Genomic DNA, 27,248 nt, shown 5'->3' with positions numbered 1-27,248 from the left:
GATAAAATTCTGTGTGAAGCTTGGCAAGACAGCCACACAGACGTATGAGCTCCTTCGTGACGCTTACGGCAACGAGACATTATTGCGGGAGCGAGTTTTCGAGGCTGGCAGGTCAAGCCAGCTTGACCTTGAAAACCGAGCCTCGAACCAAAACGGAAACCTTAGTGCTACGCACCTAATTTGCATTCGGCCTAACCATGCCAAACTACCCCCTCAGTTTTTTTTTGCCACGGCCGGTGCAACCTAGTGGCGCGAGCAAACCGCCGACGAAGAAGAGCACGCGCCTAGAGTGCTCGCCCTCGGCGGTTCGATGGAGGCCAGCGGGCTCCCGCCGCAATGATTCTTCGACGAGCTCAAAATTGAGCCCCGCCTGGGAGCCAGGGGCACCGTAGTCGATCTCTGGGAGCAGCGTGCGCTGCTGCGGACTCCACCATGGCGGCGGAACACCCGCAGAGAACGGTGAGGCCTCATGTTTTCCCGCGCGCTGCGCCGGGCTCATCTGCCGGCTTCGCGGTCGAGGGCAGGACCTTCCTCTCGCGCACAGAGTTCAGTGGTCGCCGCCAGTGAAGCCTGGTTGCTTGCACCACCCGCCACGAGAGTAGCCTGTGCTGGGAAAAGTCAGTGCGACGTCACTTGCCTTGCCCATGTCTGAATGCTTGGCGCCCTTGAGCTCTACGCCCCATCGTTGCATTAGACTGCAACGTGCTGAGAACAACGGGTTGCGACAAATCTCTGCCGCAACAGCGTTGTTCCGCTCGCTGCGTGCGCAGCCGGACCTGCCTGCCAGGCCGGCAATAATGCCTCACCCTCCGTCCTCATTCACTTCATCAGCATTGTGCAGATATGCCACAGAAGACGGTCTGTTACCGCAGAGCGCCTGTGTCGTGTGGATACGATATAGTCGTATGTCTATGGCGTTCACAGCAAGAGCTGTTACTTGCATGTTTCATCGTGGTTTCTACAACCAGTTCTAGATGAATACGACATAGGAGGACCGCGTTTGGTAGCGCATCATTGTAATACCATGCGCAAGCGCGTAGTATCTCCCTCCCTTGATGGCGGCGGCACCTCGCGTCTCCTTACATACGCGCAGCCCCACCGTTGCCGCGGGCGCTGGCGGGGAGGGGAGTAGAGAACACGCGCCAGCCTTCGCACAATACCTCTACCACGATGCGATGTTCCAGCGTTTATACTTATCGCGAAAGCCGACTTACCCTTGTCGATCTACCCGCGCCTGACGCATCAGTCCAAAAACATATCCGACAGCATGGGGAGGACGACACCATAGCTGACGACGAGCCAGGCAACAAGGAGGAAAAAAACACAAAACCGGTTGCGCCGGAAGCGCTGTTTTGCCTTTAATATGCGGCATCGTATGCCGCTTCCATCGCGCCAGAGGTATAAGGTGGCTACCAGATGTAATGGGCTACATGTAAACGCTGGTGGATCGCCTTACCAGGTTTGGTCCAATACCCTTTTCCCAATCATTTCACCCCAGAAGTGCCGAGCACCAGGCTGGTGGAAACCTCGTACCATGCTCGTACACATTCGAAAACCGGTGGTTACCCGGCGGCACTGGTGATTGAACCGAACACCTCCCGAATACGAGGTGGATGCCCTACCACAAGGCCACCTCTTCGGTGGGATGCACTTCACTGTGACGCATTTCCAGCTCTTCAACCCATCGAAAGCCGTTAGATCCACACGCGGCTGAGTTCAAACAGGACTTCGTCCTCATTCCTCTCCTCGCATTTATAGCCGGTGAGGTAATCGGCGCACTTGATTCTTACTTTTGGCTGTTTCATGCCCTCAGCTGTGCGACCACTCGGGGCAAATGAGCATTTCGCATCATTTCATTGCTTCTGTTTACACGAGGCGCGTGTCCCTAAGTGCGAATAGCAGCTCACTGATCTCAACCATAGGAGTCAGCGAATCAGGGGCCAAATTGTCTGCACGCTAGAGCAGTACCTGACTGAACACCACATTGGATATACTACCTTCAGTTATCGTTACTGTCTAGGTCGCCGGAGGGCGCGAGCTAGTCTCAATTGAGTATTCAGGCCGTGAAACACTGGCGCCAGCCGCGGCTTACACAAGGCCGCCAAAGTTTATTGAGGCAGAGTATATTTCAACCCCTTGCGATCACGGGGCGAAGAATTTCGGCTATTTGCACAGCAATCTAATCTTCAGAAAATGAAGACAGGGATGGTCCCGCCTTCCGTACCCATCTTTTTAGCAAGCAAGGTCACGCTGTAACACTGGTTAGAAATATCTTTCGAAAATTTTCTTCAACTTCGGTATTTCTCTATCATACAACCTTTGTCGGTAAAGTTTTGAGACTGATTTATTTTCTTCTCTAGAAATGATTCCCCAAAACAAATGTTGGTGCATATGTGTAGCGCCATCTGTTCGGACTAACCTGAGATATTTAAATTAGTTGCTGTGGCAGCCTCCAGATGACACTACATGTAAAAAATACGTTGTGACTAGTCGTTTGCGCATTCTACTGTGAGTGAATGTGGAGAGATGGACGTCCGCCTCGAACAGCGGTGTAAAAATAAAATTCTGTGTGAAGCTTGGCAAGACAACCACACAGACGTATGAGCTTCTTCGTGACGCTTACGGCAACGAGACATTATTGCGGGCGCGTGTTTTCTAGTGGCGCAAGAGGTTCGTTTTGGGGAGAACGACGGTGGAAGACGACATAAGGCAGGGGCGAGCTTCAACCTCACGGAATGAAATCAACGCGGCTCGGATCAGGGAATCGTACAGCAAGACCGCACAATTACAGTCCGCATGCTATAAGATGCTCTCGACATTAGTAAGACAACATGCCACCAAATTTTGCATGAGAACTTGGGGAAACGAAAGCTGAATTCCAGACTTGTGCCTAGCTCCCTCACACAGTACCAGAGGGACACGCGGGAATCAGTGAGCGCTGATTTTCTCTCCAAGGCATAGAAAGACGCCGCATTCGTCTACGGTATAATCTCTGAAGACGAAACATGGTGCTATCATTACGATCCTCAAACAAAGAGGCAGAGCGCCGAATGACAGTCCACAAGCTCTCCGGCGTCGAGAAAGGTGCTGCGACAGAAGACCAAAACAAAGACGATGCTGATAGTTTTTTTCGATGCCAGAGGTGTCATACACCACGAGTTCGTCCCACAAGGGCAGGCGGTGAATTGGGAGTTTTATATCCACGTGCTCTCACACATGCGTGATGCACTGCGACGCCGTCGTCCTGACTTATGGGCATCTGGACAATGGAGCCTTCTTCACGATAACGCAATTCCGCACACTGCTCTCAGCGTGACAAAATTTCTCGCCAAACACAGCATTACTGTACTTCCCCATCCGCCATACTCACATGTCCTCTCCCCATGCGATTTTTTTCCTGTTTCCTCGTGTGAAGAGAGCCCTAAAGGTCGCTGGATGGGGAGCGTGGAGGTCATTCAAGACACCACGACAAAGGAGCCGACAGCCCTGCCAAAAGAAGCGTTTTCCAACTGTTTCCAAGACCTCAAGAAGCGTTGGAAGCTGTGTATAGACTGCAAGGGAGACTATATCGAAGGGATGATGCACAAATGATTTCAATGTTAAACGCATTGTTTTTAATGGACTCAGTCTCGGAACTTCACGGACAAAGGTTGTACTAGCGAGGAAATTAGTTTCAAAGGCCTCCAACAAGGTTGTTCAGGGCTTCACAAGCGAAGCATACATGAAAGCAAGGCAGAATGGTCTATCTGACCCGAAGAGTATGCTATAAAGGCGCGGAAGCATGTGTGCGGCACCGTCCCAGAAGAAAGCTTATTTATTTATACCGCGACATATATTGTAAATATAGGGTCACCAATTACGAAGTTATTTTCGCGGGACCACGACGTTAACTTGACGTTTGTCAGGAAACGTATGCCTTTTTTCCGCATCGCCTTACACGATACTCATGTATTATTTGTCTAAGATGAACCTGGAAAGAATACGGCACTCGCACAGAATCAATAAAAATAAATACGAACACCTAAGCATTGGCCGCGATTAATGCAAAACTTCGATTAGGAACTGTTACGTCTCGCCTACGGCGCGCGGTATAGCCGGCGCGGATGCAACGGACGCCGCGGCTTCGTTCATCGCTGCCGCAACGCCTCCCGCCAAGCGCGTCCAGGCAGGTTTCTGTGCCACGTGTCGTCGTGCGTGCGTGTGTGTGTGTGTGCATGTTGGTGCGCACGCTTGTCAAAGCGCGGCAGCCGGGGAGAGGAGCTCTCCAACTGGGAGGCGAGGAGGTCTGACCGGCGCCGGCCTGGCGGACGCGCCCGTCACGCCTGAACATGTTCAAGCGTCGCCGTATCGGATGACTCTTCCCAAGCCGTTCCCTCTTGCCCTCGACTCCGAGGGTATAAGACGCCGCTGCCCCTGACGCCGAGAGAGACTTCGATTTCACCCTTCGAGTAACGTGGTCGCCCTGACCGGCTGCTCTTTTGAGATGCCAGAATAAACAAGTTGTTCTGTTGCCAGTCGAGTCATCCTTTGCCGGGACCTTCGGATGTTTCCTGCTTTGCCCCAGGCCGCCAGGCCAACGCTACCCTTGGGGCTTGCAACCCAAATGCAACAACTGGTTGCCAGCGGTGAGATCCCGACAACGGAGGCCAGCAGCGAAGATATGCGGTCAACTGTATGCTGAGCAGCACAACGACCATCCGGGAGCAGTGCAACGAGCCCTGTGTGATGACTGGTTGCCTGCAGCGGAACGACTGCGCTGAATTCTTGGCTGCAAGGTTTGGTGAGTGCGGGACTTTCTTCTTCTGAGTTTTGCCAGGCTTTTGTTAGTGTCAGAAACAGAGCTGGTAATTGTGGTTGTCGTTGCTGCCGGGTTAGTTTGCGGCAAGACAATAGTAGGCAGTAGAGAAAGCAGCATTCGGAGCAGCCATGGATTTGAAGTCGTTGCGCAAACCGAAATTGCTGGAGCTTGCAAGAGAGTTGGGTCTGGATGTCTCAGACAAACTCAGAAAACCAGAACTGCTAAGGGCTATTCTTGAGTTGGAGGCTGAGGATGACGAGCTGTCGGAATGCCTTGAGACCATTGAGGAGAGGGAACAAAAAGAAAAAGAGAAAAACGAGCGCGAACGTAAAGAGCAAAAAGAGAAAGACGAGCGCGAACGTAAAGAACAAAAAGAGAAAGAGGAGCGAGAACGTAAAGAACAAAAAGAGAAAGAGAAAGAAGAGCGCGACCGTCAACACGCTTTGGAAATGAAGCGTCTCGAGGTAGAGATGGAACGCGCTCGTAATGGAAGTCAGGCACACGGTGCAGGAGAACGAGTATCGTTCAAAATGACTGACCTGATGCGGCCGTTTAAGCTTGGAGAGGACATTGGTTTGTTCCTGGTTAACTTTGAGCGAACGTGCGAGAAGCAGGGGTTCTCTCGGGAAACGTGGCCACAGCGCTTGCTCACTTTGTTACCCGCCGAGGCGGCCGACGTAGTCGCTCGCTTGAAGAGAGAGGAGGCAGAGGATTTCGACCAAGTGAAATCAAGTCTGCTAAAAAAGTACAGGCTGTCAGCGGAGGCGTTCCGTCGGAAGTTTCGGGAAAATGAAAAAGGCAGAAATGAGTCATATACAGAGTTTTCCTACAGGCTTATGTCAAACATGCAGGAGTGGCTCAAAGAAGAGAAAGCGTTTGGTGACCACGAGAAAATTCTGCAGTGTTTCGGGCTGGAACAGTTTTATAGTCGGTTACCTGAGAACGTGCGGTACTGGGTCTTGGATAGGCCAGACGTTAGTACAGTGGCTAAAGCCGCCGAGCTAGCCGAGGAGTTTGTGACGCGTCGGGCTCGCGGAGCTAAGGACGGTCAAAAGGGTGAATTTGGCTCCAAGTCTGAGAGGCCGAAGTTCACACCCATGAGAGCAAGGGGGGACACGCGTAGTGCGGATGCGAGTGAAAGCAGTCCGACCGAACGTAAGGAGACGGCGGCAGCCGAAGCCGAACGCAGAAAGCGGTTCGAGGCGAGGCAAGCGCGCGTGTGTTATACGTGCCAGAAGCCGGGTCACTTTTCGGCGCAGTGTCCAGAAACAAAAACAAAAGTCGTGTTTTTGTCATTATGCAGCACTGACGAGAACATGAAGCTTCTCGAGCCTTACATGCGAGACTTCCTCGTGAACGGGAAAGAGTGCCGAGTGCTTCGTGATTCCGCAGCTACAATGGATGTAGTTCACCCCTCTTACGTAGAACCCGATATGTTCACGGGCGAGTGCGCATGGATCAAGCAAGCCGTGGAAGCTCACAGCGTGTGTCTGCCCGTAGCAAAAGTGCTCATTGAAGGACCTTTCGGAGCAATTGAGACGGAGGCAGCAGTGTCATCTATGCTGCCCCCCCAGTACCCGTACCTATTTTCGAACCGGTCCGATCACCTCCTGCGCGAGAAGGGTCTTTTGTTTGGTGAGGCTAGCGTTCAGGCCTTAACCAGATCGAGAGTTCGGGAGCTCGCTGCAAAGGCGGTAGTTGCGGGGCCGACGTTGTCGAACAATGAGAAAGGGTCGGAGGCGCAGCAAGCTGATATTCAGAGCACGTCCGAACTGAATAAAATTGAGCCTGTAGCGCTTAAGGCACCAGGTACTGGAGAGGAAATGCCCGACACGGGAAAATTAGAAGAGCTATCTACAGATTTGCTCATCGCGCCTACGTCCGATGGACTTAATAGGTTGCTAAAAGTCAGCCGGTCGGCTTTGATAGCAGAGCAAAAAAAGGATGGCAGCCTAGAAAACATGCGCTGCAATGTCAAAGAAGGTATCGCCAAGAAAAATGTTCGTTTTGTGGAAAGAGGTGGGGTCCTGTACCGGAAGTATCTAGACCGCAGAGGAGTCGAGTTCGATCAGCTGATCGTGCCTCAGTGCTACCGTCAGGATCTGTTGCGCTTGTCGCATGGCGGTTCGTGGTCCGGACACCTAGGAGTTAAGAAGACTAAGGACCGTCTCTTGCAAGAGTACTATTGGCCAGGGTGTTTTCGTGACGTAGAAACCTTTGTGAGGACATGTGATACCTGTCAGCGGGTTGGCAAACCAGGGGACAAATCGAGGGCGCCGTTGAAGTTGGTGCCTATCATTACGGAGCCTTTTAGACGGCTCGTTATTGATACAGTGGGACCACTGCCGGTAACAGCCACGGGGTACAGACACATTTTAACTGTGATCTGCCCAGCGACAAAGTTCCCTGAAGCAGTGCCGCTTAAAGAACTCAGCTCAGTTGAGATAGTCAATGCACTACTGTCCATATTTGCGCGAGTTGGTTTTCCTGCGGAAATCCAGTCAGATCAGGGCACAGTGTTTACTAGCGCTTTGACGACAGCCTTTCTCGAAAGGTGTGGGGTAAAGCTGTTACACAGCTCAGTGTACCACCCACAGTCGAATTCCGTTGAGAAGCTCCACTCCGTCATGAAGCGCGTGTTGAGAGCATTGTGTTTTGAGCAACAAAGTGATTGGGAGCTGTGTCTGCCTGGGGTGATGTTTGCATTAAGGACCGCGCCGCATGCGGCTACGGGGTTTTCGCCAGCTGAGCTGGTGTACGGTCGCTCGCTGCGGTCTCCGCTTCGCATGCTTCGAGACTCGTGGGAAGGCAGGGGCGACGACCCAGTCGTGGTCGAATACGTGCTTAGTCTCCTCGAACGCTTAAGAAGGGCACAGGAGTTGTCAGGTGAAGCAATGGCAAAGGCCCAGCAGAGGGCCAAGGTTTATTATGATCGGACAGCCAGGGCCCGTCGTTTTGAGGTGGGCGATGAGGTGATGATATTGCGCACATCGCTAAAAAACAAACTCGACGTGCAGTGGGAGGGCCCAGCACGGATTGTTCAAAAACTGTCGGATGTTAACTACGTGGTGAGTCTGCCAGGAAAACGGAAAGCACAGCAAGTTTACCACTGTAATCTGCTCAAACCCTATAGACAACGGGAAGCAGTGGTGTGTATGATGGTAAACGTTCCCGAAGAGCTTCCGGTCGAGCTTCCGGGACTAGGCTCAGTGACGAACAGGGAAGACACTGATCAGGTCATTAGTGACTTAATCATTAAAGCACCGCTGTCAGCTGAGCAGAGAACCGAACTACACCAACTCTTACAAGAGTTTCAAGGTCAGTTCTCTGAGAGGCCTGGTAGGACTTCTGTCCTTACTCATGATATAGAACTTACCTCCCCAGAGCCAGTACGATCCAAGGCGTACCGGGTGTCACCCCGCCAGCGCGATATTATGGAGGCTGAGGTAAAGAAAATGCTACAGCTCGGTGTTATTGAGGCGGGTGAGAGTGATTATACCTCCCCTTTGATTTTAGTTGAGGTACCGGGCAAGGAACCTCGTCCTTGCGTCGACTACCGCAGGCTTAATTCCATTACTAAGGATCAAATTTATCCGATCCCTAACATCGAGGAGCGCCTTGAGAAAGTTAGTAGCGCTCAGTTTATTTCCACCCTAGATCTTGTCAGGGGTTATTGGCAGGTTCCACTTACAGAAGAGGCTAGTAGGTATGCGGCGTTCATTTCACCAATGGGAACATTCCGTCCTAAAGTTTTGAGTTTTGGTTTGAAGAACGCGCCATACTGCTTTTCAAGCCTCATGGACAAAGTGTTGCGAGGACAGGAAGAATTCGCATTACCGTATTTAGACGACGTAGCGATATTCTCCGCATCCTGGTCTGAGCATATGGCACACTTGCGGGCAGTGCTAACCCGCCTGCGCGAAGCGGGCTTGACAGTCAAAGCTCCCAAGTGCCAATTAGCACAGGCCGAGGTTGTATACCTCGGTCACGTGATTGGACAGGGTCGTCGCCGCCCCTCTGAAATAAAGGTGGCCGCTGTGCGAGACTTCCCGCAACCGCGCACGAAGACCGATATTCGGTCGTTCTTAGGTGTCGCCGGCTACTATCAGAGGTACATCCCCAGGTACTCCGATATCGCGGCTCCCCTGACGGATGCTCTAAGAAAAACAGAGCCCCAAACAGTCGTCTGGAGCGAGACAAAGGAAAGAGCTTTTAGCGCCTTAAAGAGCGCCCTAACAAGCCAGCCTGTGCTACGATCGCCAGACTACACAAAAGGGTTCGTTGTTCAGTGCGATGCTAGTGAGCGAGGCATGGGCGTTGTACTGTGCCAAAGGGACAATGGAGAAGTGGAACACCCCGTCCTGTATGCTAGTCGTAAGCTGACCTGTCGTGAGCAGGCGTACAGCGCCACCGAGAAAGAGTGTGCGTGTCTCGTGTGGGCCGTTCAGAAATTGTCATGCTACCTAGCCGGCTCGAGGTTTATCATTGAGACGGATCACTGCCCTCTCCAATGGCTGCAGACCATCTCTCCCAAAAATGGCCGCCTCCTGCGCTGGAGCCTAGCTTTGCAACAATATTCCTTTGAGGTGCGTTACAAAAAGGGGAGTCTCAACGGTAACGCCGATGGCTTAAGTCGAAGCCCCTAACGTAGGAATCCGCCTCAAAGTTGTTTGTTACTGATGTTTTCTTCCTGAGGCAGGATTTTTAACATATTGCTTTTGTTTAGTGTTTCAAAGTGATTATGTGCTTTCTTGTGCAATTTTCCAATTTGTGGACGCGTTCTGAGTGCTGCTTGACTACTGTAAGGAACTAGGCAGTAGTAAAAAAGGGGAAAGAGCCTGGCAGAGCTTAGTGAGGGTTGTCTCGTGCTTGCTGACTGAGCGGTTGCGTTTCGGCGTAGTTCTAACGCTTGCTGGGAACGAGCACAAAAATGGCAACTCTCCCGAAGTGACTTTGCAGTGTCCTATGTGATCCTGAACCCGAGAACGAGGCCTTCTCTGTGCGCTGCGCTCAAGCAACGTCGAGGGACGACCGGTTTCGATTACGAGCCTCATCGAGCGACATCCCTCTGGACAGCGGATGCAGTCCCCTGACCATCGGGATCTCCTTCTCCCGGCGGGGCGGTCTGTTACGTCTCGCCTACGGCGCGCGGTATAGCCGGCGCGGATGCAACGGACGCCGCGGCTTCGTTCATCGCTGCCGCAACGCCTCCCGCCAAGCGCGTCCAGGCAGGTTTCTGTGCCACGTGTCGTCGTGCGTGCGTGTGTGTGTGTGTGCATGTTGGTGCGCACGCTTGTCAAAGCGCGGCAGCCGGGGAGAGGAGCTCTCCAACTGGGAGGCGAGGAGGTCTGACCGGCGCCGGCCTGGCGGACGCGCCCGTCACGCCTGAACATGTTCAAGCGTCGCCGTATCGGATGACTCTTCCCAAGCCGTTCCCTCTTGCCCTCGACTCCGAGGGTATAAGACGCCGCTGCCCCTGACGCCGAGAGAGACTTCGATTTCACCCTTCGAGTAACGTGGTCGCCCTGACCGGCTGCTCTTTTGAGATGCCAGAATAAACAAGTTGTTCTGTTGCCAGTCGAGTCATCCTTTGCCGGGACCTTCGGATGTTTCCTGCTTTGCCCCAGGCCGCCAGGCCAACGCTACCCTTGGGGCTTGCAACCCAAATGCAACAGAACACTGATGCCGTCGACTGCATGGTTGCCAGAATATTCTACTCAAGAAAACTTCAAGACCGTTCAACGCCCGCCCAGCTGTTGAGGCTAGTCCACGCGTTCAAATATGTTGAAGCCGCTGCCAGCATTCTGTAATGAAAGAAACACGCTATGCCGTTGGATAACTGGACAAGCCTTGCCAAACGTTAACTTTTAAATGTCAATAAAAAAAATACCACAAGACCATCAAAGACGCTGCGGGCTTCAGCGTGAATGTACGCTTAGCTCCTGGTCGCTTTACTGTGTCGTCATTTCGATGAACGAGGCAAATAGCGCTCTAATCATGCAGCAGCCTCATTGGTGGTCATCTCGTAACATTTACTCGTTTTCTTTGTAACGGTGTGGCGCAAGTTCAGACTGCCCATTTAATAATACGCATATTGAGTGACTTTACTGGTGATACGGTTGATGTCCTGCGCGCGACACTGGCTTGTGAAAACCAGGTCTTAAACACGTGTTGCATGAAGCGGTGGGGTCAGAGGAATTTCTTGTTCGGTTAGATAATCAATGAATTGTTTATGCCTAACGGTTTCTGCCTTGAAGTCACCAGGCAGAAAGATCCAACTCTGCGACTTGGACGTGGCACAAGACGAACGTAGAAGCCCAACGGTGCTGCCTCGGGACCTATAGTCGGCCTGCGCACGCGGCCCACTCTGAAGCTGTTAGTTATGCCACGTGGCTCAAAGGTCGCTCGCCCTAAAACCGCGGAATGAACAAAAAGTAGCGAGGCGCTGAGGGGAGGAATTTTTTTGTGATATCTTTTTCGATGCTACACGCATACGGTGTGCAAGGCGGTATTCGGGAAAAAAGGTAGCCTCTACGCAGCCCCGCACTACCACTTATCGCGTCACATGGCCCAGCGGCGCCAGGGTAAATAAAACGCCGAACGTCCTGAAACCGTCCACTTTCTTATAAAACTGTAGTGCTGTGAGGCGCCTTCGGATTTTATGGCAGTTCCCTATAATTGTGTACTGCCTCAGACAAGCGTCGCCTTCTCGCGAGGTTCAGTCCAAGAAGTGCAAACAGAGCGATAGGAAATAAAACTGATAACGGTTCTTTTTCGTTCGCTTTTTCTCTCTTTGGTGGCGCAGAAACTGCGCTACCAGAGCAACTCGACGTTCGTGCTCAAGCCAAAATCGAACGTCCGCGTGCGGCCGCCTCGTGCCGGCGAGCAGAAGGCGGCGTCCAAGATGGTGATGAGCGCGTCGGCGGACGGTTCGGACACGGCCACCACGGCGGTCACCGCCGTGCCCGTCTCGTCCACCATCAACACGCCGTCGGCGCGCACCTCGTACATGGCCCTGGAAATGATGAGCGAGGCGCCCGCCACCATGGTGGGCGTGAGCAGCATGGGCCCCATGGGATACCCCACCAGCGGCGGCAGCCCCATCACCACATTCGGAAGCATGGTGAGCACTCCTTGTTCCTACAGCGGGCTCCGATACTACCGTATACGCCTTTCGTTTAAGAATGCAGTGCTCTAACTGCTGCCTGACATTGAGGGATGGTCGCCGATCTAATGTCGAAGTTGCACTTGCTGGCGATTTCGCCTAGGGAATTATACCTATGCCTGTGGTGCCCCACCTAACGGTCACTCAATAGTAAACACTAGGTGGTACACGTTGAGGGTGTGAAAATGAGGCAGTATTGCTGGAGATTGCCTACAGCAAGCAAGGGAGCCTTATACATCATACTGACCAAATTAATTGGCTTAAATTCATTAAACAGCCGGAGATGTACGAAGGAGTTCAATTCAGTTGGTTAAAATGAATTATTCAAATGGAAATGAACCAAGGATTTCAGTGAGGAAGCTGTAAGTCAGAGACATTCGTAAATGGCATACCTTTAGCTAAGGTAGCTCAATGAGAGCGTGCTTCTCGATTGCTCAGTGTGCAAAGGACGCCCCCTCTGGAATAATGTTGGGGGGGGGGGGGGGACCACCCCCTTGCCCCCCCACCCCCCCCCCCTGTTCTGGGGTCCCTGCCTGCTTTATTATTTCTGCGTTTTTGGCATTTATCAGCTTTGCCTTTTATTGCGAGGCCGGCGAGTGACATTGAACCTGACGTCATTTACACAGAAGCCAGAAATGGCGTATGGGCCAAAGAACCGACCGATAAAACAATCGTTAGCAAATACGCCGGCAGTCATCGCCCATGTGTCGTTGAAGCCCCTACATAGGTCACGCGTCCAGGTGTACAGAGTCGATCACACTTGTCTAGAGTGCTCGAGAGGTGCCATCCGGGGGAAATAAAGCGGAATTCTAAGCAGGTATTGATATTCACTGATAATGCTTGAGCTGGAGAGCACCCAATAGACATGTGAACCGCACAGGCACCAGCGCCTTACCGCTAGGAAAGCAGTTGCGAAAAGATTCCACTTCATTTGCTCTGCAGAACACCGCCCGAGCGCTCTAGACAACTGTGATCGACTCTGTACTTCTGTACATCTATAAAAGACAAAAGCTTCCATTATGTCACCTGAAACTGATTTTTTTTCTTTTCACTGGAGCATACATTTCCGCAGATTTCTTAAACTTCGAAGCTAACCGCTGCAGGGTTTCTAGAAAGCTAGATACTTTGCGGACTTCGTTACTTTACTAAACCTCATGATGCGGTGATGCCATGTATACGATGACTACATCCGGTTTCCGGCAATGGAATCCACGTTTCACCGTGCGGCCAGCAGGGCTCTGCGTCGTGAGCGGCTGCCGTATACGGTAACGGCAGCCGATTTCGTGTCGATGCCTTCTAGCACGCGTTGCTAAGCGTGGGAACGCCGCGTTTCATGCAACAACTACAAAAAATGGCGTCATTCTCCGGTGTCCTTCCTTTTGTTGCGTTATTATTTATTATCACTGGAAGTTATTCATAAATACACTGGTACTTGCTGCACCTGTTTCTCGCGTTCCTCCCAGACGATATGCCATTATGCATTGTGTGGTCCCACATGGCGCATTATGCGCACGCACCCACACGCTCTAAGAGCCGCGTTTCATTCGTTGACAATGACAGAAGTATGCTCGCGAGGCGCGTACAATGGAGCCGGCCCACTATTCCCATGACTCTCACTTCGCCCTAACGCACTGACACCCACACCGAGAGCACAAAATCATCGCGGCGCTGCCATTTTGAAGGCCAGTCGTGGGGTTCCTGACGTAACGCGAGCGCCATTTATATGCGTCACTTCATAAAGGAAGCTGACCGTTTCTTCCCTGCGGCATCCAGCATCCGGGCCTGTTCTCGGACTTGCGCGGCGAAGAGACGTTCGAAGCCGAATTCGGATCCGACGGGCGCCGGCCTCGGTGGCGGTCCAGCGCTATGCGCTCGCGCTCTCGGCGGGCCGCCGGCGGCTCGTCCAGTCGCATGGTGCACCCGGCCGAGCGGGACTTCGACGCTGATGACGAGTCCGAACGCCGTTTCGAAGACCGCCGGGCGCGCCGCAGGCGCCAGGGCCGTCGAGGGCGTCGCTCCAGCATCGACGACGAGGAAGCGGATATGGACGACGGCGCCGGAGGGCGCCTGGTGTGCACATGCGGGGCTAGCAGCAGCGGAGGAGGAGGAGGAGGAGGGGTAGGAGTTGGCGGCGGTGGCGGCGGCATCTTCATGGGCCAGAGTCCCGAGGACTTCGAAGATCTGTACGTGCTGAAGAAGACCGGGGAGCGCAAGAAGAAGAAGAAGAAGAAAAAGAAGAAGCCCCCGCCTCCTCCTCCCCCACCGCCTCCCCCACCACCACCCGGTTTGATGGGAATGCTGTGCGGACTGCTGGGGTCTAAGCCCCCGCCGCCTCCACCTCCGCCGCCACCGCCGCCCGAGGAGTCCAGCTCGGAGTCTGAGTCCGAGTACGAGTCCGAGTACGAACTGAGGAGACTGGACCGCCAGCAGCTCGAGCACTTCTGCCGCCAGATCGATTTCAGACAGTTCATCAAGCTGCCCGAGCCGGAGAAGAAGGAGGAAAAAAAAGAGGAGAAGAAAGAAGATAAGAAAGAAGAAAAGAAAGAGGATAAGAAAGCGGATAAGAAAGAGGAAAAGAAGGAAGACAGGCCCGCCAGCGATGTCAAAAAGGTGAGGCGTGCGGTGAGCTGCATGTTGGAGAGAGTCGGTGGCACCGGCCTAGCTTATTAAACGAGTTAAAAAGAGGATACATTTCGTATGGGCGCACGAAATGCCAAACCTCCCGCTTCTTGCATTGCTGGTTCCTCTCAGATCCTGCGTACAAGGAGACAAGAGCGTATATTTTCGTGAAGTCAGTGCCTTAGTTTTTATGTTTTGATAAAACCAAAGATGAGCCTCAAATGCCCCTCAAAGGAGGCCCTCCAGCCAACGACGTCGACCGATTTTCATGAAGTCCTGGTTTACCTGTGGTTAATCTCAACTCACGCCAGTGTGACAAGGATTAACTGCGGTCAATCTCCAGCTTATGGCGTCGACCGATTGTTATGAAGTCGTGGTCAACCTAAACCACGCTAGAGGTCGCGGTTAATCTGTTGTTAATCCCAAGTCACGCTATAGGGTCACAGGAATTAACCACAGACTAACCACGACCTCATGAGGATCTGACGACGCCATTGGCTGGAGGGCCTCCTTTGAAGGGAATCTGCAGCTTCGTTCTTGAGTAGCATCCGACTACAGTAGCCCTTCCAATATCTCGAAGTTGGTATGAAAATCCAGATTTTGAATTTGAGAGCTGAAAGCGGGCGACCTATCTTAAGGGGCTGCACAAAAGGAAGGCGAGGTCGAAGTAATTGCTCTAAAACAAAGCAGGCCCTGTTCTCTGGTACTTTATATTGTAACCAATCGTCTGGCGATAGGACAGTGTGTTGCATTTGATTGAAATGAAAACATCTCTACGATAGCGCGGTCAGCTACCTGCAAAGGGGAAATGTGGCGGTGCGCGCCTCTTTTGAACTCTTGTCGTTTACAACGCCATATGCTTTCCCTTTGCTTACGTTCGCTCGAAGCTTCTTGCAGTTGTCAGCAGTGTGTATACTCACATTTCTTTTTCCACCGGTGACAGGCAAGAGGAACGTTTTTCGACACAAACGAGAGAGCCCTATATAATGGCATTCGTGTTCATTCTTATCGCGTACATTCCTAATCGCCCATAAGAATATAGAAGTAATTGGTAATCCGGCCAAGTCAAATGGTCCGTGGTCACGTGCGTTATTATGTCTGCAACTCATCGTCATGAGAGCAGGTCTGCATGCGCTTAGTAACTAGAGTGCTTCGGGCGCCTGCACGTAATCTCTCCCACTCTGACGCGGATGGAACGATCCGCATACACTGCAACCAAAAGTCGCACTCCAATCGGCGACCCAGAGCAGCTTTGCGAATCCGCGAAGATCGAGAAAGACATCAACTCAGGATCTGAATCAAAATCGCCCGTTGAAACGCGCACTTCTGTTTCGCGGAGCAAGAAAATTTGTTCCCGATCGACGATTGGAGTAGGCAGTTACTGAACTGGAATGCCGCCGCTCCACACTGTTCATCGCGATTTGATGACGGACCCTGGCAAGCGTGACCGAGATAACAGAGCGTGTTTCGATACCCTCCTTGTAAGCAGCGTGCGCAGCTAGGCGGGCGATCGGCCTCAATGTGCGTTCGCCGGTCACCGTACGCGTATTGGCTACAAATGCTGGGGCTGGCAGTTGGTTGGCCGCTTGCCGACCAGACGCAAAGGCTGCAGTGCAAGGGCTCTGAAAAACGCACCCTTGTATTCTCGGGCACGTCCGCGGGCGACCACCATGCAGTGCTTCCAGCACGGCGAAAGGACCGGCGTCATGCCGTATTTATGCAGACCTCAATTATTCTATTGTGGTCTTGAGGTTGGGATGCGCATCTGCCGTTGCGCATGAGCAGCAGGCAACCACCGGTGCTGTATGCAGGGTGTTTCACCTAAGAGTTTGCGCAATTTTTAAAAATAGGCTCTGAGTTAAAAGAGCGCTTTTGTCGGCATAGCACTGTCAGCGGTGTCGTACGTCGAAATACAGCAAAGATGTGTTAAACAGCAGGATGGTTAACTAATATTTAATAGTTAACTTTTTAACTATTACTGTTAGGATCCTTAATTGTTGAGAGGCGTGTAGCCCACCGTAACCAATATCCATATCAGTTTTTAGGATTTCGAAACCGCGGTTACCCTCGGCGCTGTGGCCCAACAAGTTTTGGCTATTTCGACGAGTTAACGTGCGCTGGAGAGGCTGCTTTGCCTGCAAGCTTCTCGAAAGCGCGTGTATTTTGGCGCGATTTAGCCAAAATTTGTTGAGCCACAGCGCCGAGGGTAAAAACGTTTTCTAAATTCTAAAAACTGATATGGATATTGGTTACGGTGGATTACACGCTTCTCAACAATTAAAGCGCCCAACAGTAAAAGTTAAAAAAATTAACCATTCTTCATTACTTAACCATCCTGCTAGTTAGAACGTCTTAGTTGTATTCTGATGTACTACACCGCTGAAAATGCTTTGCCGAAAAAAGCGCTCTTTTAACTCAAAGAGCCTATTTTTTTAACTTGTGTAAAGTCTTAGGTGAAACACCCTGTATAGAAAGCTTTAGCAGCAATGCTGGAGCTAGCTGGTGGTACTTGCTCAACTGTGGTACGTGCTGCTTAGGAGTGACGAAGCATAGAAAGGGACACATGCGCAGACACTGCGCGAGCTCATACTAGCAAATCAAGCATGTGTGTGGAGCAGGTACGTAGCAAGAAATATTTTTCGGGAGGGGCCCGAGGCAGTTGTATAAGGGCGAAGCCCAGAGGGGGGGGGGGGGGGAAGGGGGGGGGGGGGGGGGGGGGCTTCCCTTGGACACGTCCCTGGAGTGGAGCTTTTCTTTCAACTTGTGCCTCTTGCTTTTGCGTACGCAGCCTGATGCTCCGCCAAAGGAAGGCCCTCTTGACGTCAAGGTTCCTGTCATATTCGTTTTTGGTAAGCCTTCTGCGCAGCATGCGGAATGTCGAGTGGCACACTGTTTCTTGCACTGTTCCTTAGGTACTTAACAGTGACCTATGCACAGACAGTCAGCTTTTTTTTTCTTTAACGGAGTGGAAGGGGGACGGTGATTTGTCTTGAAGGGGGGACACACCCTGTCTTTCTGGTTGCGTGTCTGTCTACGTATCACAGGCACACAACGAGTGGCTGGGAGTAGCAGTACCCTATGCAGTCACTACCATCCATACTTTTTGGGGCGCTATGGGTGACACTGTAGCTCGTTGAATGCGCCATATTTAGTATCAGATTACTATTAGGGCCCTAACGACTCGTACCTCGCGCGCCAAAATTTCCATAGCGACACATTAATTTCCTCTGCTTGTCCCTCCTGATCTCTTGCCGCATCCGTTGGCTCACGCCACGATTGCTCGATGTTATTGTATGTGTTTGTCTTTGTTCTTTGTGCCTGCCCTGGTTGAGCTAAAAATATGTATAATTTATTCAGTCACCCGAGACTGTTGTAAGTTCTCGCCTGATGGCTGAATGAATTAATCCATAGCTACTTAACCCCCTTGCGGGCTCACTTTTTTCAAGAAACGGTACCAAAATGGTCATTTTTTTTATTCAAAGAATTGGTAAGTTGGTTGGTGCAAAACATAAAAAAACTCCGTAAAAACTGTTTTTCTTCCATGTAGCAATCTTTATAACGCTAACGCATATTTGCGTTATGGAAATCGGCTATATACGGGTAACAAAGCATACAGTAAGAGCTTCCAAAACACGAAATATTCCGAAATATTTCTCATCCTCACAGAATCACTCAGATCTTCCTGTCCCAAGCTTTCACAAGTGTGTCAACGCTCAAAGCACGGAATCCCACACAATGCTTTCTTTGCACAAGCTCCTGCACGAGCTTTCCCGCACGAGGAGGTGCGGGAAGGGAGTTTTTCAAATCAGTTTTGCGCCACTCAGAGCAGCTAGCAACTGTGTCCTCATCATCATCTTCTGTGTCACTGCAAGGAAGGTCCTGGCTATCGTCTTCTCTCGATGAGCAAAACAAATTGTAATCTTCAGTATCTCTCGGGTCGGTCGCATCGCCGCTCTCTTGCTCCGCCATGTTCATTTGTGCACTGTCAAGTTTCTCCGTTCAGGCCAAGAAAAAAAGCAATCAGCCCTTGAGTACACCTGCTCCCATCTCTCGGCGACACAAAAAAATGCTTTGGACGAGCCCTACTCGCCTTCAACCGTAATCGGAGTGTCAGAATGCACACGACGAGCAGGAGTCGTCAGAAGCCAAAAACTGGCGGTGGTTTAGCTCTGGTTAAACCTGGAGTGACGCGATAGCTACAGCTGGCCGTGTGGAACTTGGTCACGTGACCAACCACGTGACGAACCACGTGATCAGCCACGGCGCCGGCAGCTGCTCCGCACCACGTGACAGCGTGGCGGCGCAGCCACAGGGTGCCGGCGCCGCCACGCTGAAGGCTCGAAATGCTACCGTAATGTAGCTATCGCTACAAAAATGACAGTCGGCTAATGACGAGCCGGGCTCATCCAAGTCCGATAGGGGGTTAAATACGGAATGACACCGGCTTGTCTACTGGAGGTACTGGGTACGGATCCTAGCATCGCCGCGGGTATCTCCCGTACTTTATAAAGGGAAATCGTGCCCACCGACCTGGTGCTGTGCTTTTGCGCTTAGGGCTAAAAAATGTGACACCCGGTTGCTGCTGTTCTAGCCAGATTAGAATTTATCACTGGCTTAAGAATTACTGTATCATAATCGAAGAAACATGAGAGTGTATCTAATTACGTTTTCTTTAGAAGCTGTATAATTATTCTATTTTACAAGCCATTTAACGCTCAAGTAGCATATGCTTGATAACAAGTTCAGTGAAAACCAGAACAACGTATTAATAATATTTATTAACAATATTTCAGCCTTTTTTTCAAAGAACTCGCCATATTTCTCACATTATGCTGCATATGGGAATGTTTAACAACGACAAATTTCTCACAAAATGTTGACGGTGTAAAAGGAACTGTCTGCGAGGTTTTGCACGCGACGCCATCGCAAGCATTTGAACTGGTGGGCACGGAGTGTGCGGCCCCGAAGCGCTGGGTTCCCCTGTTATAAAGCTCTCTAATGAATGAGGTACTGCCTTCGTTTCCGTTCAGGCGGCCCCGGCTCCGGCAAGGGCACCCAGTGCGACAAGATAGGGCAGAAGTATGGCTTCACGCACATCTCTTCCGGCGACCTGTTGCGGGCGGAGGTGCAGTCCGGCAGCGACCGGGGCAAGGAGATGAACGAGATCATGACGAAGGGAGAGCTGGTCCCACTGGTACGAACGCCTCGCGTCTTTGAGCCTAATGAGAGGCCACTGCTGTATAGGTTTTTACTCTTTGTATAGGTAGCGCTCGGTGATACGTTGATAAATGACATCCGGAGGAAGAAGCCACCAATGTATGGACACCGGTGTGTGTGTTTACTACGGCGTGAGGCTGTAGAGTGCATTAGGCCTTGGTTCAAATGTTAAAGTTTGGCTCGCCTCTCAAAGAAAAAAAAAAGTTGTGAGGCTGATAACGACTGAATGCAGAGAAGTTCTTTCACAGCCGTAAGCTTTACACACGTCGCGCCCCATGATGGGGAACTGCCATTCCTTCAAGGCACCGATGTAGGTGTTGAACCAACGATTGCGTCATTCATTCTTACATTTATAGAGCACGCGAGCCATTAACGCTGCACCCCTTACGGCTCAATTTATTTGGGCGACGCGAAATTCACCGGTACGCCATTCCTATCGACTGATCGTTTGTCCCTCTGTCACATTCAGGGATTATTTGCTTATCTTTTTGCGTGCGACATTGAAGCCTGCACTTATCTTCCCTTAAGCACTGCAGAGATCCGTACGGCCGTGGAGGTCTATTTGGGAAGTTGGGCATTAGGATTAGGGGTTACATTCTGCTCAGGCAACCCATATTCTGTGCATATACAATAGCAGCGAGTCCAGAAGTACAGTCTTTGCCAAAAGTAACCAGGCTGCATGGTTTGCTTCTCCCTCATACAGTGGAGCCCCTACAGCTTCCCTAAAATCCAAAAGCTACTGGAAAGTGAGGAAAAGGGTTCTCCTTACCTCACAGTGATTTATACTTTGATGGGTGCGATAGCTGTTCCGCTTACAAGTGAGAAGCAAACTGGGCAGCCTGGTTACTTTTGGCAAAAACGGTACGATACAGATAACTTGCCCGGCCCGTAACATGCCGTTGTTGAAGGTGCTTGGGTTGAGCGGGACGCTGTTGCGTAATGCGTGCCTTCTGCGGCTCGCGGAAGTTTCAAGTGTGGTGCAGGTCGCATTGGCTGCATGCATCCGGAGTGGATGAGGGGAACATTTGCAGGGTGGCTTGAGAGAGCGTGCGCAATCGGGACCAAGCTAACCCGACACGACGGGGCGAAAACCAAAACAAAAGCTAGATGTAGCGGCTCTGTGGAGCCACAAGAACACGAAACAATGAGATAAACACTGACGCGAGAATGCTGTATCCTTTCGAGTGGAATGGCCTTGCAGTGATATCGTTGTGAAGGCACCCTTTCGAACCTAAAGTAAGGAAGCAAAGCACAATAAAAATTAAATGATTACACGCGTGATAATGCGCATAATGAGCGCTAGCTGGTCCATCGTACTTTGCGATCGCTGCATTTGCCTTGGATGATGCTGCCACACATCCGTGTGAGACCGTTGAGATTGTTTTCGGAGGGCTTCAACGAGTGCTTTATGGTGTGAGAAATGCGTTGGCACGGACTTGAGCATCTTGTCGTGCAGCGCGTTTGCGGGCAGCGCCCCGGTAGCGTTCGCCCTCTGTTCGGCTCGCCTCATGTCTGTGGCTCTGGCCTCCCGCAAATGTGCAGCGTTCAGAGCACAACGCTCCGCTCGGCTCCATCCACGGACCTTCCGCAACGCGTCTGATGTGCCACATCGCCGTTGGCAGATCGATCATAACTACTGCAGCTGCTACTGTGCAGGCGCACAGTATGTCCAGCCATGATGTCATTTCGGGATGTGATCTTGAGCGCCGTTTTAAGGCATTTAAGGCATCTGGCGCCGCGATGTTGCGAGCACGCGCCTCACCTCACCTGGTAACGACAAAGGGGTGACCACGTGATCGTGGACGCTGGATACTGACGCAGACTACTAGTAGTAGTAGTACCACTACTACTACCACTGCTACTACTACAACACAGCCACCACCACCACTAGGCCGGGAACCTTTGCTTTAGTAGATAACACTGTAAAAAAAGTGATAGGTTTAAGCTTACCGGCTTATCGCATTAATCTGCGAACGCTGATTGGCACTCGGGGCCGAGAGGTCTGAAGTTAGCAGGCCCATTTTGACGTTTCACAGGCGACTGCCAGGCTGGGCGTCTCACAGGCTCTTTTTGGCGTCTATACGCTCACGAAGCGCATACTCGGCCTTCTTCCGCTTGTGGCCTTCGGTTCGATCGCGTTCCCGGCACACTTCACGGACTCCAGGGCCCGCTTGTACCCTCCATTGGCTCTGAGGAAATGAAAGGCGTATAACTGTCACCCAGGGTCAGCGGAAACCTCAATCGCGCTTTGAGGCAAATGGCCGGCGTTCACCTGCAAAAACACTTTACGTGTTACACGGCTGCCGTTGTGCCCCCAAACTTGCTTCTACTAAATGGATTGTACAAAGCTATAACAGCTTTCGCTGTAAAAAAAGCATTACTGTAGCGCTCAGGGAATTATCGCAGAAATTATAAAAGGCGCAATACACGGCTCGCTCCTCGCGGCTGCCTCATACAGATTACGCTGATCCAGGCACGCTTGTCCCCACTCCCGTGCCAGTGTCTTTCTTGTTATTGGTTTTGGTGTCGTAGCCGTGCAGGCGCTGATGGGACTGTTTTCCTCTGCATTCTGTTTTTTTTTTCTCCGCAGGACATTGTGCTGCTACTGCTGAAGGAAGCCATCAAGAAGGACCTAGAGAAAGCGAAAGGGTTCCTCATCGATGGCTACCCCAGGAACATCGAACAGGGAGACCGATTCGAGGCTGAAGTAAGCCTTTAAAAGATGGCCCAAACCGCGTGCGCTTGCTTCACGCCCATTATAACGTCGCTCCCTGCGGTTAGCGCAATCTCTTTTTATACGATGATTTATATCGATGTTTTTCCCACACCAAAGAATGGTGGCATCACGTATCTATGTGACAGATTTTATTAGAATCGACATCTGACAACCTTTTCGCCAGCTGCAAAATGTCGAATATTGAGGCCAAAGTTCAGATGTAGCGAAAAATCTTAATTTTGTACTAAAAGGCTGTACACATCGGCGCACGCAGGGCTTTCCGCAAATGATTGTGGAGGTGCCCTAATTTTCAGCAACCCCCTTTTCTCCCATTACTTCTTTTCTCTAAGACACCAAACTCCGACAATGCGCATGAGAACAGAAGTGCATGAAAAGTAAACTCATGCCCAGTATTAGCACTGCGTTGTCCCATCAGTATTTTTCGTGAGCTGCCAGGTAACTGTGGCTCCAGTGGAGTAGAGCAGTGGGAGCAGACTACTGGACTTAAGTCGTACCAACAAACATTATTTAATCACTCTATCGCCAGAGTAGTATTTTCCCAGTTATTTTTTCTCCACCTTCCGATGTGCAAAATCCCATCGCCTACTCTAGGAACCCCTGGGAGAGACTTTTTCTTATTCATTTATAATGCCTAGACTTACAATAATCTATGTAATCTATATAATCTGCCTGACTGCCCAGGTGTGTGTGTGTGTGTGTGTGTGTGTGTGTGTGTGTGTGTGTGTGTGTGTGTGTGTGTGTGTGTGTGTGTGTGTGTGTGTGTGTGTGTGTGTGTGTGTGTGTGTGTGTGTGTGTGTGTGTGTGTGTGTGTGTGTGTGTGTGTGTGTGGTGTGTGTGGTGTGTGTGGTGTGTGTGTGTGTGTGTGTGTGTGTGTGTGTGTGTGTGTGTGTGTGTGTGTGTGTGTGTGTGTGTGTGTGTGTGTGTGTGTGCGTGTGCGTGTGCGTGTGCGTGTGCGTGTGTGTGTGTGTGTGTGTCGCAGAGCACGTTGCTTCACATGTCGAAAACAACACTGAGAACAACATGACAAAGGGTCAAACGAACAATTATTATTCTCACCGCAAGTTATTATCCCAGCTCTCCTCCTTCGCAATTCAGCGCGAAGATTCAGCCGATCCGGTGCGAACAGAAGCTTCTGCTGCAAACAGAAAAATTCATGGGGCGTTTACGTAGTGTCACACAAAATCTCAGCTGCGGAAAGGGTCATGCTGTGTAAAGGGTCATGTATATATGTAGTGGGCTTGACGGGTCATATGACAGACTGACAATTAATGGGTCACATTACAGTAAGCCATATAAGGTATTACACATTAATGTGACCGATGATGACGTCCCTGATAATGGTCATGCGATTATGGTGCCGTTTCGTGTGAACGACGCGAACCCCACTCAACAAACCTTCAACAGCGGAAGCTGTGGAACTTTGTTACGATCAGGGCCTTATTTAACAGCTACAGTTCCGATGCATTTCTTTAATGACTCCGTGCTTGGAGCAACTCGCCTCTATTTATGTGTCTTGCCCCTCTGTTAGCGGGTTCAAATACATCAACTTCAAACTCACAGTCGACAGAAATTACTCTGTGAAACCTGCTTACCCCTGTACTCTTCCTTCGTTGCGGCGTTTGGCCACCCGGGTGTTTCATGACTATCAACCGGGTGCTTTCCAAATGGAACGCAGGTGTGCAAATGCACGAACGTGCTCTTCTTCGAGGTGAAGGACGAGACCATGAAGGAGCGGCTCCTGAAGCGGGGCGAGACGAGCGGCCGCGCGGACGACAACGAGGAGACCATCACCAAACGCATCAAGCTTTTCCACGAAGAGTCGGAGCCCGTCCTCGATAAGTACAAGGGCCTAGTGCACAAGGTAAAGGAGGCGCATTTAAGTGATGGCGTCCAGAATGGTGCTCAAGCGATCCCCCAGCAGTGGCATCTCCACACAATGTGTTGTAGTGATATTCCGCGCCTGCGTCAAACAAGGCCCTACATATATATATTGGTATTCCCACGAGCAGCGCTACCTTTCCCGCCATAAACGGTGATCTGTACAACGGAGGCTGTAGATTTCTTCTACAGAAATGTTCAAAGCCGCAAAGGTGGCAAGAGCGCAGCCTTTCGAACGATTTGAATTCATCTTACAGCCTGGTGCCATGGATCGGGTGTGACAGACGAGAACATTTTGGAACCTCAGAAAGTTCACTTCTCCCTCCACGAAACGGTTTGCGAATAACCCGAATAGCCATGAGCAGTCGTAACCATGTGACATGTCAGCTATGTCACTGTCTTGCGTCATGCACAAGTGAACCAAACGTAGTTCAAGTCGTCTTGCCAACCGTCACGGATTTTGCGGAATCACCCCGACTTTGGATAAGGAGACGCGACCTGCCCTCGTCGGAAGGGGCATTCGTGCCAGATTTAGGCCTGGTCTGGTAAAATAAATGAAATGAAATTCAACTCGCATTCATGCGTACCTAAACCCCGCTGCATGCGCGCGACAAACAAATGCTAGGCTGCTTTGTTTTTCGTGTTTAATGTTATTTTAACCGCGTTTTGTAACACCTTTGTGTTCCTTTCGTGTATTTGTCTTGTACCCTGTCCGTTGTACCCTTATTATGGTTTATTTCTGCATGTTCCTTTTTTAATATGCCCCCTCACCCAATGCCCTTCGGGGCCTGTGAGGTACAAATAAATAAATACGCGAGCCATGAAGCGTCTTTTGGTACTCTTTCCAACCAACAATTTAACCATATTGTTTTAAACTTCAGAGATAAAAATGAAGTTCAGTGGCCGCATTGTCCTCAGCGTTTTTTACGTTTATTTTACTTCTCAAGTATCGATCCCCACCCCTATTTCCTGCTTGTCTCGACTTTTTTGAAAGTTAGCAATCCTATGCTCAGAAATAAAGACCAGAAACTAACGTTTCCTCTAGCAGCGCATAATCAAAGGCACATATTGGAGCCCCGTCCATGTATTCATTTCCATGTATTCATTTCCATTCCATGTATCCATGGTCATTTCTGTGCCCTTCAAGCACCTATGCCCAATACTCGCACCTTTCTTTCCTTTTTTCTTTCTACATGCGAAGACCTATCGCCTTCTGCTTTTTCCTATTTCCAGGTGTCGGCCGAAGAGGACCCCGACAAGGTGTTCGAAGCGGTAGTGCCCTTCTTTGACGACCTCACTAAGCCAAAATAGTCGCAGTCCCTCTGCAGTAAACGTTTACCTACGTGTGCAAAAGTTCATCGGCACGAAATTGTTTTCTCATCTGGATGCCTGCCTTGGCGACAGGAGTCGTGTCGTATCCTCGGCGTTTCCTGTGGTCTGGATTTTTCTTCTGGTGCATTGTCTACAATAAAGCGCTGCATCATTCTCCCTGCGAGTTCTATGCATGCTGTGAGCGCCTTAGCCACAAATCCCGATGGCGCGGCATCAAATCCCGGCCGTGGCGGCCGCGTTTCGATGCAGGCGAAAAGCGAAAGACGCCCGTGTGCTATACGATGTCGGTGTACGCTGAAAAACCTCGAAGGGTCTAAACTGGTCCTGTCACTTTCTCTCTTCCTTCTTTCACTCTCTTCTTGATTTCTTCCGATGGCGCTGTCCTCATAGCCCCAGGATAAGAAGAAAGGGTTTGATTTTTTTTTTCTTGCTGCTGTATTGTGGTGCTTCGACTTATATTATTTAAGTGTGTTAATATTTTATCGCGATTTTACGCGCCATTTATTTCGGCATCGCATTTGCGATAGGTAATATTGTATCCTTCAGGCTTGCAGTATAATATCGCCGCAGCTGTTGTGTGCGTTATGCTCTCCGCAGCAGGTTGCATACATCGCCTGGCACGTACATTGCTGATAGCCTGCAAAAGGAAAAACATTTTTGGGATTTTTATGCACGGGAAGAAACAGCTGTCTGACCGTTTTTGCCGGAAACCCCATCAGCAGCCAAGTGTTGATGTATAAAGTCCCTAAAAATAAACGCGTGCTCAAGAAAGCTCAAGAAATTCATGGTGCAATTGGGAGCCCTCCCTATACAGTCCGCCCCTGGACAGAACGTGTACGTGAGCGAATAAGGAAACACTGAAGGCGGAAACTATGAATAGCTGTGAATGCTATAAACTCCACGGTTCAGCGAGCTTTAAACGACTATAGCTTCATGAAAGCAGCATACTAACGAGTTCGGAGTATCGTGCTGTAAGAGCACGTACACAGTCCGGTTCAACATACATCGCTCGATGGAAAGTTGGGCGCTTACGCACGAAAATTGTGTGCAAGAACTACTGGCCCCCGTAACATAGAATGCCAATGTGGCCGCAGTTCACTAACCGTTTTCTGTATCTTCGGCAAGTCTCACGTCGCCGACAAATTCGAGCGGGGTAGAATTGCACAATCCACTCTCAATATTCTTAATGAGATCCCCTCCCCAGATATGGACATTGAATTTATAAGGGTGCCGACCTGGCAATTCTGGAAACGAGGAGGCTCACCGACAGCCCGAGGTTTAGTCTGCCGGACGGTGACAACCTCCGCTCTGGGTACAGCCAAGGATAGCCTAATCTCATTTCATGGTCTAACCCACCACTTCCGCCTTGGACGAAGGAAGATTCCGACCCCGCGCAACAGGCTCAATAAAGAGCTGGAGATCACCTAAAGGAGCCCCCAAACAAACTCCTTCCCTAACCCGGTAGTTCTCTCACATATGTTCCCGAATAAATTTTCTCCAGA

At 50.9% G+C, this 27,248-nt stretch overlaps 1 protein-coding gene across 1 annotated transcript; it reads left to right on the top strand.

The window, feature by feature from the left end:
* Positions 1-263: 263 nt before the first annotated feature.
* LOC144095043 (uncharacterized) lies at positions 264-25,902 on the top strand. The gene is made up of 8 exons (XM_077628856.1): positions 264-459; positions 11,604-11,921; positions 13,737-14,573; positions 17,371-17,431; positions 19,613-19,776; positions 22,390-22,506; positions 24,212-24,397; positions 25,648-25,902. The coding sequence occupies exons 1-8, from the start codon at positions 433-435 to the stop codon at positions 25,723-25,725; spliced, it is 1,788 nt and encodes a 595-aa protein (XP_077484982.1). The 5' UTR covers positions 264-432; the 3' UTR covers positions 25,726-25,902.
* The last annotated feature ends 1,346 nt before the right edge of the window (positions 25,903-27,248 follow it).

The sequence above is a fragment of the Amblyomma americanum genome, chromosome 1 (assembly GCF_052857255.1).
Source record: "Amblyomma americanum isolate KBUSLIRL-KWMA chromosome 1, ASM5285725v1, whole genome shotgun sequence".
NCBI lineage: Eukaryota > Metazoa > Arthropoda > Arachnida > Ixodida > Ixodidae > Amblyomma > Amblyomma americanum.
This window is presented reverse-complemented; position numbering and strand designations above follow the sequence as displayed.

Coding starts and splice junctions, on each gene's coding strand:
- LOC144095043 (XM_077628856.1), top strand. CDS start 433: ATGGCGGCGGAACACCCGCAGAGAACG. Junction 460..11,603: donor CGGAACACCCGCAGAGAACG/GTGAGGCCTCAT, acceptor TTGGTGGCGCAG/AAACTGCGCTACCAGAGCAA. Junction 14,574..17,370: donor CCGCCAGCGATGTCAAAAAG/GTGAGGCGTGCG, acceptor TTGCGTACGCAG/CCTGATGCTCCGCCAAAGGA.